We start from the raw sequence: 16801 nt of genomic DNA on the forward strand, positions 1-16801 counted from the left end.
GGACCAGAACATGGCAGCACGGCTAGCCCTTAAATGTTCACAGAGAGCTAACATTAATAATATGCATGTCAATCTCTCATGACTCAAACTACTTGTTTTCGTCAAAAATATTGACATGTTGATACTTCTTAAACGAATAAACTGTCTGTTTAAACTACTAGCACACAGGTCAGACACCCATACATAACCCACAAGACATGTCACCAGCGGTCTCTTCACAGTCCCCAAGTCCAGAACAGACTATGAGCCATGGCTACATGAAACTCTATTCCACTTCAAGTAACTCACGCAAACAGTAAAATCAGATTTTTTAAAAACCCGATTAAAAATACACCATATGGAACAGTGAGGGCTGTGAAACACACACATACAAACACACATAACATACAGACTATACACACGTGTACACCTGGATTGTGTTGTAGTAGGGTAGTGGCCAGAGGGCGCGCACACACTTAATGTATTGTGAAATCATTTGTAAAATGTATTTTAATGTTTCAAAATTGTATTATAGTGTATATTACTGCCGAGGAAGAGAAGCTGCTGCCTTGGCATAGTAAATAATAAATGCATATGCATGAATCTATTATTGATAATTATTTAAACTTTTTTGAATAGCTCTTAAAACCACTTATGCTAAAAGCCACTTGAAAGAAGCTTTTTACCTACCATTCATCCATTGACTTATCCATTAAATTTTCTTTGCAGTGGACGTAGATTATTTGCAGGCACCTGCCAGGCCGCCTAAGCCGCTCCCTCGGAAGACCCCTCCGGACATCCATCAGAGGAAGAATCATGGGCAGGACTCAGCCAGTGAGAGTACAGACGCCAAAATCGCCAAACTCATGGGAGAGGGCTATTCTTTCGAGGATGTGAAGAGGGCACTCATGATTGCTCAGAACAAAGTGGACGTGGCAAGGAACATTCTCAGAGAGTTTGCCTTAGTGGCCCCTAGACTCAAACTATAACTCTGAGAAGGGGACCCAAATAGGAGACAACTTGTGCCTCTGTGTGCGCTAGGGTAGAAGGAAAGGGCTTATTTTACCTTGTTATCCCTCGCTAGCTCGTTCTGACCAAAAAAAGATGGTAAGCTTGGAAAACGCTGATCCGTGGACTGCATTTTTCCACAGATCGGGAGTCCATCCACAACTATCTGTTCGAAGTTAAATCGAATCAGAGAGACAGAGAACAGAGTTTGTCTACCAGCATGTTAATCCTGCGAAGGAAAGAATTCAGGCGAGCTTTGCCAGTGCTGGCCTCTGCGTTACCCTTCTGCTCCTGCCACCACTGCTGCTGATCCCCCTCCCCACCTCCCAGCCTTTCATAATCAGCCAATCAGGGGTGGGGTGTCTGTAACAAACTGGCCTTGGCTTATGTTCTTCTATGTTTATTGCCATTGTTGCCTATGGTCCTTATTCCATCTGTCTCAAACACACCTAAAGACCCGTCCATCTCTCTCAATCCCCTAATTCTCTCTCTCTATCCTTCTCTCTCCATCTCTCTGAGAGGTATTCTAGTGTGCAGTCCAGTAATGATGGTGTTCCTGGTGCCCTAACTGAATTCTCTCCCTTAATGAGCTGCTGCAGTTGTTGTTGTTGTAGGAAGAGGCTGGGAGAGGGAGGCTTTTGAGTGTTGTTATTGACTCCCAGAAGCTCCCAGGTCGGTAGCAGAGGCACCATTAAGCCACTCTGGAGGTCAACTATTACCTTCTCCACTTCCTTCCTCCAGAAGCAACCTGGCGAATATACAATAAGGAACGGGGTGGGACAGTAACATGACCCTTAACGGTTCCTCTCGTCTCAGAACCACAGGTGAAACCAGATGCAGCCTTGTGTGTGTGCGTGCATACGTGTGTGTTTGTTTTGAGTGAAAGACAACAACCTCACTGAAAGTATGTTAACTTGAGGGGGCACATGCATTCCCGAGACATTCCGCTCAAGGCACAAACCGTTATCAGTACACTTTTGCTCTTAGATTATTAAAAAACGTATTTGTTTTTAATGTGAAAAAAATTAAGATAATGATACCACCGAGCCAATACCTTTGCGTTGACTGGTTCTACAAATGAATATACATTGTGTTGTTAGTGTTAGTCAATATTATTTTGAAATCCCGTTGTCCTTTTGTTGCCTAGTCATTGTACGCTGAAATATGTAGACGCATTCCCACACAACCGGAGACAAACTGTACGTCCGAATTCCAGGGTGCATTGCTTTGACAAGGGTGTCTTTCAGAGAAAACCTCTGAGCAACTACGCTGCTCCTAATGTGACTCTTGCGTCGTTAGCCACAATCAGGAATTGTAAAGGGCTTCAATTCGATATCAAGAGGAATGCCCCAAAAAGCCGTTAATAACAAAGGAGGCATTTTCCCTTCACTCCCCTGTGTCAACTACCTATTACAGTACCAACCCTGGCTTTGTCAGTTTCCATACAATAACTGCATTATTTCTCCTCTCCGAAGCTTCATTTTGCACTGGTCTAATTCTTTTTTCATCTTTAAACTTGAAAGTCTCAAACTGAACATGTTTTATTCCATCTGGTTCCTAAAAATGAATGTGGGAAGTGAAGTGGCCTTCATTAGGTTAGATGGGGAGGTTCTCTCATTCTGTTTCTCTCTCTCTCCTGCCATGAATTTTGTTTGATGAAAATGAATTGTGGAACGTGTTAAGCATTGTGATGTGTGCAATTAACTTATACATTATGAAAGCCTTCACTTCATGATTATTGTCATTGTTCAGTAATGAAAGTAACCAGTGATTTGTTTTGTTTAAAAAAAAATGTTTTTTTCATAAAAGCCAGTATTAACATGAGTCTTTCATTTTTTACATTTAACTGGGCAAGTCAGTTAAGAACAAATTCTTATTTACAATGACGGCCTACCCCGGCCAAACCCTAACCCGGACGACGCTGGCATAATATTGGAAGGTCTGACTTGAAGCTTAAATTTGCTGTGATTGTCTGACTTGAACATATATGAAACGTGTAACCAGTGTAGCTTTAATACATTTAATTTGCATAGCGCTTTTCATTACAGCAAGAATCTCAAACAACAAAACATGATGGAAATGTGGTTTTGTTTAAATTGGTGCTGACATACCTTGGAGAGAAAAAAACACTACTTAAAAATGTACACTTTATTCTCAACAAAAGTACAAAAAACAAAATTCAGTATTCACAATACTTTTATGGCCTTCTCATCTTACCCTCTTTGGTTTCACTGTTGACCTGATTATACTAAATTAACTAAATGCATGGAAACACAACTTTCCTATCATACTTTCCTATCATCATCCTCACCGTTTCAATTACAGTCCTTCAGACCCTAAAAAGAAAACCAAAACACACAAAAATCTCTACTGTTTTTATACGCCTCTCTTTCCATGAAACTCTCATTCCACCATACAGTACATTTTTAACTGTTTAAATAATGCACGTTTGAGGTTGAAATCAGAATGTGGTGGTTCTAGTAAGCCGAAGTGCAGCTAACCTGACATGTCTCACACAGTATAAATAGAGCACAACACAAGCTGGACATTCACACCTGACGTATTTACAGTGAACCCCTTCAAACGGCAAAACAGAAACATGAATAAATACACTAGTAAATGGCCTTTCACTACAGTATGACACCGGAGACAACACCGTTTTAACTGACATCTGAGAGAGATGCACAATAAAAAATATATTAGTGTTATGACTATCTGATTGAACAGCTAAAAGAAGGGGCAACGTCAGCAGATTCATATGAATGCTCCATTTCTCACATTTATAACAGTTCACAACATGTGTAACTCAAGTCAGGCAAAACTTTTCAGAAAAACAAAAAAAGGTAGCTACATTTTTGTGCAGAACGGCTGGCAAATCTGACCTGCAAATGTCTTGCATGGTTACTCCATCAACCAATTAGATAAAAGTGAGCTGATTTTGCATTTTGTGGAGATGTTTGAGGCTAGCGTCATTCAGTTTGTTGGTTCCAAACTTACACCGACAACCAACAGTGATAATATATATATATTATTCTGTATCTTAGAAATTGGGATGAGACATTTTCCTCACCTTATTTAGTTTGTAGCTAGTAAGTGAGACCCAATGGCTTACGCTAAGACAAGTTGCTCTAAAATAAAACTCGTAATTGTGATTCAGCCAATTTCTGATTGTCCAGCACAACAAAAAGTGTAACCCCAATAATTGAATTGGTGAGACTTGCAATTGGCCGCCACACTAAAAGAAGAATGTCCAGATATTTCCATTTGCCACTTTCCCCCAGGGGGATTACAAAGAACATTTAGGGGAGTAACAAAAAAAGGTGCAGCTTCAAAAAAAAAAATTGAGTGCAAAGATTTGAAATGTAACCTCGAGGAACAGAAGGGTAACCGCAGTGTAGAGCAGCTAGCTCACCTAAAAAGTGTACAGTGAATTTGACATTATTTTACTAAATTAAAACAGGAAAAAAAAAAGAGAAGACATAAACCCACCACACCATCACAATACGCTAAACAATTGAGCATTCACCAGGAACACAAAAAGAAAATGAGAAGCAATCTTCAGTGCTGACTGAAAATCAATGAACACAAAATGTTTATCTTTTTTTCCTCTGAGACTGTGGGTGGGACTGTTAATCTGGATTAGGAAGCATTCTGCAATACATGCTGCTCATTTGGAAGCCAATCAAATGCCTGCGTTTCGGTGTCGTTCCAAAAGTCTAGGGCTCTTCTACTTATTTCCTGAAACAGAAATCAATGCACTCATTTTTAACAGGAAAATAATCAAGCATCGAACTGTATATTTGAGTCCTATAAAAACAAGATTTCTTATCAAAACAGAAAAACTTGTCTCGCCACCAACAAGGCAAGGTAAATGTCAAATTATATTTAAAAAATGATCAAGTCAGTGCATACCTTCTTCGTCTCTCGAGTACAGCCCGGCTGTCCCTACACCTTAGCATTGCACTCCTCCAGTTTCTTGCTCTCTTCGGACGTTCCGGCTTCCTTCTCTCCTGTTTTCCAGGTCCCTCGTCTGAAGAAGAGATTCACTTTACTTAAAACTCCTATTTTTATGTAATTCTTCCCTGATTGTAATATACTTATTACACTTTGGGCTAGACTTACTAAGCCAATGCACCAGGAGCAAAGTTTGCATTTACTTCAATGTCTTATACGTTCTCAATCTTTAATATACCTTTTTATTCTGCCCTCAACGTTTACGTCCCTCAAGATTTAGGTTTGTAAAAGATAAGTGCATATGCTTAATAAATCTGTCCCTTTTTGTTTTGGGCAGGAATATGATCATACTATACAACTAAAATATAATGATACATGTAAGTGTGTACCTTGATTTCATAATGTAAAGCCAATAGAACAGCCCAACAAAAGCAGCAGCTATGATGAGCCCAACAACAATGAACACAATCAGTAAAGCCTGGTCCGAACTGTCATCCTGTGCCCCTACAAACAAAAACAACATGTCAAACAGTGCACCAGCAAAAACACTGTCTACTCTTTCTTTCTCACACACACAAAGATGAATAGTACTGTATGAGTGAGCAAGCAAAACTAAATGAAGATGTGGGAGCCATGTTTGTATGAGCACTACTGCTGTTAGTTTGGTTGTTTATGGGGATGACATTTGAGAAGGGTTTGTCATGCCGGGCTGTTCAATCCCCAAGAGCGTCAACAAAGCCATCCAAGGCTCCCGAGTGGCGCAGCGGTCTAAGGCACTGCATTTCAGTGCTAGAGGCGTCACTACAGACCCTGGTTTGATTCCAGGTGGTATCACAACTGGCCGTGATTGGGATCCCATAAATAAGAATTTGTTCTTAAGTGACTTGCCTAGTTAAATAAAAGGTTAAATCAATAAATAAAAGGCTCTCGGGAGTCTAGGTATCAGAAGATACAGTGTAATCCAGTACCAGATGCTTTCACCTCTACACAATAGTCAACAGGGTTGTTATCACTTCAAATTAAGTAATACTCATAGAAAATGATGGGCTTTAAAAGGAAAAAATATATAATTCACACCAACCCTGGTAGTTGGTGGCCCTGTATGGTTCAGTTTGTGGATTGTGGGTTCGATTCCCAGGGCCACCCATTTGTAAAATGTATGTATGCATGACTAAGTCGCTTTGGATAACAGCGTCTGCTAAACGGTACCTATTATTATTATTTATTATATTAGTTGGGCAGCCATTTTCAAGCCAAATAATTCAAATTGGGGGGTTAGGGGGATATCTTACCTTTTCCTGGTATTTTTTCGTCCTTAATTACTGAAATCAGATATAAAATGAAATTAACTTCCAATTAATAATATACATTATTAATTATATATAGAAATTAAACTGGGTACTGTTTCCATGAGTTGAAAAGCAGAAAAACTGTAACAGCTGAAATTGCTATATAAAAAAGTCAAACAAACCCTAACCATTCCAAATCAGCCAGAAGAGTGTAGATTTGGTGAGCAAGCAAGTGGAAATTAGGCACTTTTATTTTGCTTTGTATACTCTAACAGTAGTCCATTTTGTCAGAAGTAGTGAGAAGGAAATGTAATGCAGCTTGACCCCGAGAGGAAGAGATAAGGGGGGACAGTCCAGCACCTTGACACCATAGAGATAGATAGAGGACTCATCTATTTATACAGTATGGGCAGTGCCATTGAGGTTACAACTCATAGGAATCCCCACCCAGTTGACTACATTGACTATTTTAAAATGGTGGAAGCCCTCGATGGCACTGCCCATGCTAAAACTGTCTTTTGGCCACTAGAGGCCTCTATCATTCTCTATGCTCGACAAAGACAAACCAAACCAAACTAAACCGATGCAGAGCAGAAAGAGAGACAGTGAAGGAAAGAGAGAGAAGGGATGAGAAAGGAACAGCCAATGGCACAATGTTCAGTGGATGAAGTTAATCTGTAAAGTCCAGCATTAGCCTTCAGCATACCTACCATGGTGACATTAATCTAATCATCTATGTTTAAAGAGCAAAAAAAAACAACATTTAAATTATACTTCGCTTTACTTGGCGGTTGTTGATTGGTTTTTACTTATTTACCCTCTGTATAGGCCAATGCATCTACAAATTGACAACCAAGGTAAGTGGAAAGTCATGTGACTTTTTCCACTTCTATCATCCCCAAATATCCAACATCATAGGGCCCCATAAAGCCCCCTTTACACAGGACTAGTATTACTATAGAACATCGGTTATGTAATTATTACCCCACCATGTCCGTTTTTCAAATGGACGATTCCCATGTGATTAGTTTCACTAAACTTTCACGTCACTAGCCTTCATTATGGATAAAGTCAAAATAAGAATGCATATCAATAAGAACCATGAACAGTTTACAGGCATTGAATTAACTGATGTATTATACTCTTTTAAAAGAGAAGTAGCCACGGGGAAAGTTGACATTCATCTGTAGGCTTGCACTAGTCAAGTGGGAAGGGTGTTGTGTAGGCAACTGTAAGTTAGCAGTTAAGAGGGAAGTGGGCTGTGATTAAGTGTTAGAGAGAAGTGACCAGGAGTTAGTGTAGGTACAGTACGCTACTGTAGGTTAGCAGTTAAGAGGGAAGTGGGCTGTGATTTAGTGTTAGAGAGAAGCAGTTACAGACAAGTGACCAGGAGTTAGTGTAGGTACAGTACGCTACTGTAGGTTAGCAGTTAAGAGGGAAGTGGGCTGTAATTTAGTGTTAGAGAGAAGCAGTTACAGACAAGTGACCAGGAGTTAGTGTAGGTACAGTACGCTACTGTAGGTTAGCATTTGGCACTTGTTAGCTGCAGTCGCCATAGGTGCACTCACAGGAGGAGACGTTGAGGGCCATGAAGTGATTTCCCAGCTTGTTGGTCGCAATGCAGGTGATGGTCAGGTTTCCTGTGGGCACCACCGTGATCTTGTGAGTTGCCTTGCCATTGATATAGGAATTCTCCTCCTGATAGAACAAAGCCATTTGGGGCGTTTAGAAGGAGCACACACAGGCATATGAACAAAAGTCCAACAATAGACCCTCGGTCACGCTTTTTCTAACATGTACACACGTATGCCTACACCACATTAAAACATACGCATTTAAACTTTTAACAAATGTCTAAATCTACAGCTGTGGTCAAATATATTGGCACCACAAATTAATAAAAAATGAAAAGCTTGAGTCAATAAGTATTCAACCCCTTTGTTATGGCAAGCCTAAAATAAGTTATGGAGTAAAAATGTGCTTCACAAGTCATGACTACCTACATGACTACCTCAACTCTGTACCCCACACATACAATTATAAGTAAGGTCCCTCAGTCGAACAGTGATTTTCAAGAAAAGTTTCAACCACAAAGACTAGTGATGTTTCCCAATGCTTTGCAAAGAAGGGCTCAAATTTAAAAAGCAGACATTGAATATCTATTTGAGCATAGTGAAGTTATTAATTACACTTTGCATGGTGTATCAATACACCCAGTCACTACAAAGATACAGGAGTCCTTACTAACTCAGTTGCTGGAGAGGAAGGAAACTGCTCTGGGATTTCACCATGCTTGGCTTGGCTCCATTCCGTTTCTTTTTTTTTATCCTGAAAAAGTCGCTACCTTGGAAAATAGTTAATAGAAGGTGTCTATTAGAGACGGGAGTGAAGAAATCTAAAACACCCTGGACACCGATGAGAGAGGTTTGGGAATAATAACTACTGATATGGTGACATATGGCCCGATTCTCCAAGCGGAGCTAGAGGATTTGCAATGTCAATGCTTGTCTGCATTTCCTGAAACAGAAATTAATTGAACTAAACTGTTGTTCTGATCTGTCCTCTCTTGAGGTTATCATGGAAGGTGATGTCAGATCGCGTCTTAATGCATGGTAGGAATAATTTGACCACAAACAAACAGTGTATGTGAACCTCAAAACCCTCCCTAACCGGCTGAAGAAAGAGCAACAAAGGCATTCAATGCGACAGTGACTTTTAACTCTCCCATCTGAGTCTGAGCCAAAACTGGGTACAGTCGGCAGTAGTGCTGAGACCGCGCGTATGGAGTCAGTGTGGAGAGAGATAATGGCTCAGGTGAGAGACTTGTGTACGTGGGAGAAACGGATGTATCCATTTGGATATTGAAATCGGGACATGATCAAGGGCCATCAAATGTGACAGGCAAAAGCTATATGTGCCGTTGGGAAGATGAACTGTAACGCTATCCGAAGAAGACACGCTAGAATGATAAGTGCTGGGAGGGGGGGGGGGGGGGGGGGGGGGGTTGGTCTACACACGGCAAACAATTTAGACTAAGAGTGCATTGAGATACCGATCTTTCATTACCAGGCCACTCGCGACAGGAAAACAGGGACAAAGGGGGGTTGTAATGAGAAGAGTTATTGCTTTTATAAAAGTACCTTCTAACCGGGATGATGTGTGCCAGGTTGAGAAGCTGGAATCTGAGTCATACTCAAAGTAAGCACTAAGGACTGGCATTCTAAATTTGGGTTGGATCATTTATAAAATGTTTTAGTTATGATTCGGATACAGCGAGAGAGACTTGCTTTCATACGATGAGAGGTGGGGGCACTGCTAAAAGTTATTAGGCCTAGGGAGGCTCCAGAAACCTTATCTCTATCTCTCCTCCGACAGGGAGGTTATTAGAGAACTCACTGGATGATAGCTTGGGTCAACCATGAAGGTTTTATTTTGTTCTCTTTTGTTTTACTATGTCATCAGAATGTTTATGTTAAATCACATCGATGCATAGAGATGGCTGGATGACGCGGTATAATTCATTGCATACACGGCTCATAGTCTGTGTTTTGTAACAACACCCAAGGATGAAAATGAAGGAGACGGCATGGGAGACCAGCATAACATGGGTATAGAACATAACGGATGGACGGTTCTTTCCCAGTTTTAGTTGCATCAAGGGTAGTGTGAAGTTACTAAAACATGTACTTTTGTTCTCTTTCCTTTTCAAGTCAATATGTTTTTAGGTTCCGTGGAACATCAGAGTGATCATTGTTCCAGAGGAGGGACTGATGTATGTTGACTAACTGATTTGAGAATGTGTTAGTATGTTTATAACTGTAGAAGTGCATTAGGAGTAGTGACTAGTGTGTTATGGGTTAGATGGAATGATATGTGTGTAAATGTATCTGTAGCAGGAGGTGAGGTACACATGAGGCCTGTGTTTGAGACAGAATGTTTACATAAGGTTGTTACGTGGGATGGAACGTGACTGCGGTGGAGATCTGTGGGGGCTCATAAATTAAGGTTGTGGTGATAGTCTGGGAATGATACCACTATGTAGATTGTTACAGGAGATAGCTCATAGGAGAGGGAGGACAGCTAACTGTGCACAATATAGGGACTATTATAAAGTGAAATTGAACATTACTCATACCCAGATCATGGTGAGTAGAAGAGATAGTGGTGGCATTTCAGACACTATGATAAGATTTCAAGACAACTGTGACTCAGAGTTTTGTTAGAAATTGGAAGAATATCCAACCTAACAGCCAGCGAACACTTGACAGATTACATGCAGTAGTTATTCTCATGGCAGTCGCTGTAGGGACAGTAATTGAAGGAGGTTATAGTCATGGGCCATGTTAGTAGTAGCAGGGGTTACTTTAGTAGCATTGTAGGGATATCAGTTTATGAGGACTCATGCCACATGGATGGGTAAGGGTTGGAGAGAAGGAGGAGTGCATCTAAATTGGAGTATATATACTTGTGTTGGTGGAAACATGTTTTGTCTGGGAGAATAAACTTGGTTAAACTTTCATAGTGCCCGTTGAGGTTTTTACTCTGAAAATTAGAACCTAACAGTACCTTGTTGCAAACAGGATGCATGTTTTGGAATATTTATATTCTGTACAGGCTTCCTTCTTTTCACTCTGTCAATTAGGTTAGTATTGTACAGTAACTACAAAGTTTTGATCCATCCTCAATTTTCTCCTATAACAGCCTTTAAACTCTAACTGTTTTAGTCACCTCTTTGGCAACTCTTTGGCAACTGAGTTAGGAAGGACACCTGTATCTTTGTAGTGACTACCAATAGTTGCCCTTCTTTGGGGCGGCAGGTAGCCTAGTGGTTAGAGCCTTGGGCCAGTGATCGAAAGGTTGTTAGATTGGAGATTCTGCTTATGAAGAAGGCAGTTAACCCACTGTTCCTAGGCAGTCATTGTAAATAACAAATTGTTCTTAACTAAGGTTAAAAAAAAAAGGTTTTAACAAAAATTGCGAGGCATTGGAAAACCTCCCAGGGATTTGTGGTTGAATCTATGTTTAAAATTCACTGCTCGACTGAGGGACATTACGGATAATTGTATGTGGCGGGCACAGAGATGAAAAAATCATGTTAAACACTATTACACAGTGAGTCCATGCAACTTAATATGTGACTTGTTAAGCAAATTGTTAGCCTAAATAAGTTCAGGAGTAAGGGGTTGAATACTTATTCACTCAAGATTTGAGCTATTCGTTTTATATTAATATGTAAAAATTAAGAAAAACATAATTCCACTTTGACATTAGTGTTTTGTGTGTAGGCCAGTGACAAAAAAATCTAAATGTAATTCATTTTAAATTCAAGCTGTAACACAACAAAATGTGAAAAAAACATTAAGGGGTGGGTATACTTCTGGGGGCACTGTATTTCATTTTTGTCAGTAATGATACCAGAGTCTGACACATCTTGCTTATCATATCATATACACTGAAAAATATATAAACACAACATGTAAAGTGTTGGTCCCATGTTACAAGAGCTGATATAAAGATCCCAGAAATTGTCCATATGCACAAAAAGCTTGTTTCTCTCAAATGTTGTGCACAAATTTGTGGTCCATGCACCTGAGGTGTGGCATTTCAAGAAGCGGACTAAACAGCATGATCATTACACAATTGCACCTTGTGCTAGGGACAATAAAATGTGCAGTTTTGTCACCCAACACAATGCCACAGATAACTCAAATCTTTGAAATTGTTGCATGTTGAATTCATATTTTTGTACAATATGATATAATAAGCGAGTTGTGTCAGACTCTGTGGCCTTGTGGTTAGAGTGTATGTCCAGAGATTGAAAAGTTGGGGATACGATCCCCGGCCGAGTCGTACCAAAGACTTTAAAAATGGGACCTGATGCCTCTTTTCTTGGCACTAGCGGTCCTGTACATCAAGCTGCCTCATGCTACAGAAACAAGAGATAGGCTCCTGCCCCTATGGGCCGTTTTGTCTCAGACAAGGCTTCCTTACCGGCTTCACTTAGTGGGACATCACTACAGAGGCACAAGCGTGTCTGTAAATTACAAAACACACACGGCAGACTTACATTTGTGCCGTTGACGCTCCACTGGACACTGGGCCGGGGCACACCCTCGGCCTCGCAGGTCAGAACTTTGTGTCTGCCATCCTCGCTATGGTGCTCGGTCATCTTCTTGATGACTGGTGTGCCTGTTGGACACACAGCACCAGGTTGGTTGTGCACAGCTTACTGAATGACTTGCTTTCAGTTCAGTCCCAGAAAGTGGTTAAATGTTGAGATGTCACCACAAGTTCTGTTGTGTAAATTGACTTACAGCATATGGCTCATTTACATGACAATAACATTTTAGACACCATAGCATTTCTATAATTTTCAATAGTGCCTATCTTTCCATTTTTGGCACTGAGGCATACAGTTGAAACTTCATAACAGATTGACATTAGGCCACCTTCGAGGCCTGAAAACATGTGAGAGATCAATCACTCAAACTGGAGGCAATGTGAACCTGGGAACCAATATCAAAGAGGGAGAGAAAAGGGATGCGCACCTTCTACTACCAGTTGGAAGGACTGGCTGCGCTTGATGCCTGCAACGGACACCTCACAAACGTAGAACCCTGCATCAGCGTACGTCACATTGTCAAACCTAGGCGTTTCGTCCAGCTTTCTGTTGTCCTGGTAGAGTGAAGTGAACCCAGACTCATTAGATCAAGCAACAGTCAAATCCTGGCTTATACACACATTTACTTCATATATGCAGTATGTCACTGGGCATAATCATGGGTAGTATTCGAAACTCACTGCGTTGTCTTTTTGTTTTAAATGTTAATTAGGGCTCGATTCAATCCATATCGCGGAAGATCCGTGCTATAGGGTGATTAAATTTAAAGGCAATATTCCCAAGCATTCACGGTAACGCTGTATATGTCAGCTCAATCAGAAAGGACCTTTTCGTTTCAATCACACTACACCGTGGATCTTCCGCGACACAGATTGAATGAAGACCTTTTTTGGGGGGCAATTTGAATACTGCAAAGGCTGTTTTGTCGACAGAAGATGCCATTGTTAGTATGATGTTATTGGATTTCAGTAACTATTCAGCCTTCTAGCAAAATGTTTTTTTTTATTTTTTTACCTTGGTCCATGACACTTTAGCATCGCCGGAGGCGTCCTGCTCCATTTTCACCAGCAAGGTGTCCCTGACCATCTTAAGGACCTTTCCTGTTGGGCTGAGACTGAGATCCAAGTCTAGGGGAGAGGAGAGAGAGAGAAGGATTGTTCAGAGTTCCTGTACACTCATTTTTTTGTGTGCCTATCACTGGTAACAAAGCCCCCACAAAACCGCAGAGGTTATGGGTTCACGTCCCAGTGCCATTTTGAACTAAGGCCCTTTTGAACTAAGAACTAAACACACCTCAGAAGAAGTGAGTGAGTGAGTGAGTGAGTGAGTGAGTGAGTGAGTGAGTGAGTGAGTGAGTGAGTGAGTGAGTGTCTAACTATTCTTGTGGGGACCAGAAGTCCCAAAATTTGACCAACTGGGGATATTTTGTTGGTCCCCACAAGGTCACATGCTATTTCTAGGGGGTTTAAAGTTAAGGTTAGAATTAGTATTAGGATTAGAATTAGGTTTAGGGTTAATTTTAGGGTTAAGGTTTGGCGCTAGAGTTAGGTTTAGGGTTAAGGTTATTAGTTCTTCCCACTGCCCACCCAAACTGCACTCCCCTCCCAGCTAATCCTCTTGAAGATATATTTGATTACCTTCCCTTGCTCCTGTGACTTCATTTACAGTGGATAAAGGAGCTTGTTAAGAAAGTGCAAAATAAATATTGAAACACTGAAGATGTTGTCTGCCCACTCCTTTCAAGTCTCAGCGAGAGCTCACAACACTATCCTTGAAGCTTTGTTTAAATCCACAGTGCAACAATTATGTTGTCTATACTCACAGCTCACGACAACCTTTTCCGAGGCCTCCATTTTGTCATCGTCGACCAGCGAGCACTTGTAGTCTCCGGTGCTGTTGCGCGTAACGGCAGTCAGAGTGAAGGTGTCGGAATCTTTCACCGTCACTTTCTGGCCCTGTTGAGGGTAGGGGGAAAGGTTTGCATTGTGTTACCACACCAAAAGTGACAGGCAGACAGCCACTAGTGAAAGAAAGTAGAGGGACAAGGAGTGGTGAGGGAAAGAGGAAGAAGGAGTGGAGAGATACAGGGAGAGGTGGGTGAAGGATGGTTAAGGTAACGGTGACAGATTCTGTCACAAACAGTGGGGTACTGTCCACATGGCTTGGCCCCACATAATTAAATTGAACCCAGAGATTTTCTATATAAATATTGGTATCTCAATCCTTGATTCCCCCAGACACTACAGAGGGAAACCTGCCTTGATGCTGAAGTAGAAGCTGGTTGGAGGGGGGTTGCCGTCCGCATTGCACTTCAACGTCACGTTGTCGCCCTCTCTGATGGGAGCCTTCGCCAGCACCTGGAGGCTCAACTTCTCTGTTGGATCTAAAAGCCAGATTCAGAGAGGTATAAAGGGAGTGGAGAGACCAGAGAGAGAGAAAAAAGAGAGATAGACAGAGTAAGGATAGAGAAAGAGAGAGGGGAAGAGAAAGATAGATTGAATAGCCCCCGCGATATGCAACTTTTCAGGGAAGTCAGGAACCAATATACAGTCAGTTAGGACCGCCAAGGCTAGCTTTTTCAAACAGAAATTTGCATCATGTAGCACTAATTCCAAAGAGATTTGGGACACCGTAAAGTCCATGGAGAATAAGAGCACCTCCTCCCAGCTGCCCACTGCACTGAAGTTAGGAAATGCTGTCACCACCGATAAATCTACGATAATCGAGAATTTCAAGAAGTATTTTTCTACGGATGGCCATGCTTTCAACCTGGCTACCCCTATCCCGACCAACAGCTCTGCACCCACCGCAGCAACTTTCCCAAGACCCCTGCTTCACCTTCACCCAAATCCAGATAGCTGATGTTCTGAAAGAGCTGGAAAATCTGGATCCCTACAAATCAGCTGGGCTAGACAATCTGGACCCTCTCTTTCGAAAATGATCCGCCAAAATTGTTGCAACCACTATTACTAGCCTGTTCAACCTCTCTTTCGTATCGTCTGAGATTCCCAAAGATTGGAAAGCTGCGCGGTCATCCCCCTCTTCAAAGGGGGAGACAATCTAGACCCAAACTTCTGCAGACCTATATCCATCCTGCCCTGCCTTTCTAAAGTCTTCGAAAGCCAAGTTAACAAACAGATCACCGACCATTTCGAATCCCACCGTTCCTTCTCAACTATGCAATCTGGTTTCCGAGCTGGTCATGGGTGCACCTCAGCCACGTTCAAGGTCCTAAACGATATCATAACCGCCATAGATAAAAGACGGTACTGTGTAGCCGTTTTCATCGACCTGGCCAAGGCTTTCGACTCTGTCAATCACTGCATTCTTATCGACAGACATAATAGCCTTGGTTTCTCAAATGACTGCCTCGCCTGGTTCACCAACTACTTCTCAGATAGAGTTCAGTGTGTCCAATCGGAGGGCCTGTTGTCTGGACCTCTGGCAGTCTATGGGTGTGCCACAGGGTTCAATTCTCGGGCCTACTCTTTTTCTGTATTTATCAATGATATCGCAATGTAATGTAATTTACAAAATAACACTCTACTCAGCCAATTGGATGTAGTCTATCACATTGCCATCCGTTTTGTCACCAAAGCCCCATATACTACCCACCACTGCGACCTGTATGCTCTCGTTGGCTGGCCCTCGCTACATAGTCGTCGTCAAACCCACTGGCTACAGGTCATCTAAGTTTTTGCTAGGTAAAGTCCCGCCTTAGCTCACTGGTCTCCTTAGCAACACCCACCCGTAGCACGCGCTCCAGCAGGCATATTTCACTGGTCATCCCCAAAGCAAACACTTTCTTTGGCCGCCGTTCCTTCCAGTTCTCTGCTGACAATGACTGGAAAGAATTGCAAAAATCACTGAAGCTGGAGAATTATATCTCCCTCACTAACTTTAAGCATCAGCAGTCAGAGCAGCTTACCGAATACTGTACCTGTACACAGCCCATTAATAAATAGCACACCCAACTACCTCATCCCCATATTGCTATTTTTTGTTGTTGTTGCTCTTTTGCACTCCAGTATCTCTACTTGCACATTATCATCTGCACATCCATCACTTCAGTGTTAATGCTATTTTGTAATTATTTTGCCACTATGGCCTATTTATTGCCTTACCGCCCTAACCTTACTACATTTGCACACACTGTACATAGATTTTTCTATTGTGTTTTTGACTGTACGTTTGTTTATCCCATGTGTAACTCTGTGTTGTTTTTGTCGCACTGCTTTGCTTTAACTTGGCCAGGTTGCAGTTGTAAATTAGAACTTGTTCTCAACTGGCCTACCTTGTTAAATAAAGGTGAAATAATAAAAAAAATCATCAATGTAAGCCTACTAGAAAGTGTGCCCTCAGGCCTGGAGGGAAGCAAAAGTCATTCCTCTACCGAAGAATAGTAAAGCCCCCTTTACTGGCTCAAATAGCCGACCAATCGGCTTGTTAC

General features: G+C 41.6%; 2 protein-coding genes across 4 annotated transcripts in view; one reads left to right on the top strand and one right to left on the bottom strand.

The window, feature by feature from the left end:
• cblb (Cbl proto-oncogene B, E3 ubiquitin protein ligase) overlaps positions 1–2811 on the top strand; it is a 152895-nt gene extending 150084 nt beyond the window's left edge. For both annotated transcript variants that reach the window (XM_021563294.2, XM_021563293.2), the window contains one exon: positions 709–2811. In XM_021563294.2, coding sequence (XP_021418969.2) covers positions 709–968 — 260 coding nt within the window. In that variant the 3' untranslated portion in view covers positions 969–2811. The remainder of the gene's footprint in view (positions 1–708) is intronic.
• A 182-nt stretch (positions 2812–2993) lies between these two features.
• Positions 2994–16801, bottom strand: part of alcama (activated leukocyte cell adhesion molecule a) — a 57893-nt gene continuing 44085 nt past the window's right edge. The window contains exons 7-16 of one of the 2 annotated variants that reach the window (XM_021563296.2): positions 14610–14734; positions 14174–14306; positions 13366–13478; positions 12779–12905; positions 12298–12419; positions 7799–7928; positions 6234–6263; positions 5331–5445; positions 4900–5017; positions 2994–4725 (exon numbers count right to left, since the gene is read on the bottom strand). In XM_021563296.2, coding sequence (XP_021418971.1) covers positions 4933–5017; positions 5331–5445; positions 6234–6263; positions 7799–7928; positions 12298–12419; positions 12779–12905; positions 13366–13478; positions 14174–14306; positions 14610–14734 — 980 coding nt within the window. In that variant the 3' untranslated portion in view covers positions 2994–4725; positions 4900–4932. The remainder of the gene's footprint in view (positions 4726–4899; positions 5018–5330; positions 5446–6233; positions 6264–7798; positions 7929–12297; positions 12420–12778; positions 12906–13365; positions 13479–14173; positions 14307–14609; positions 14735–16801) is intronic. The other variant, XM_021563297.2, reaches the window with a different exon arrangement.

Source organism: Oncorhynchus mykiss, chromosome 15, assembly GCF_013265735.2.
Source record: "Oncorhynchus mykiss isolate Arlee chromosome 15, USDA_OmykA_1.1, whole genome shotgun sequence".
In the NCBI taxonomy this organism is placed as follows: domain Eukaryota; kingdom Metazoa; phylum Chordata; class Actinopteri; order Salmoniformes; family Salmonidae; genus Oncorhynchus; species Oncorhynchus mykiss.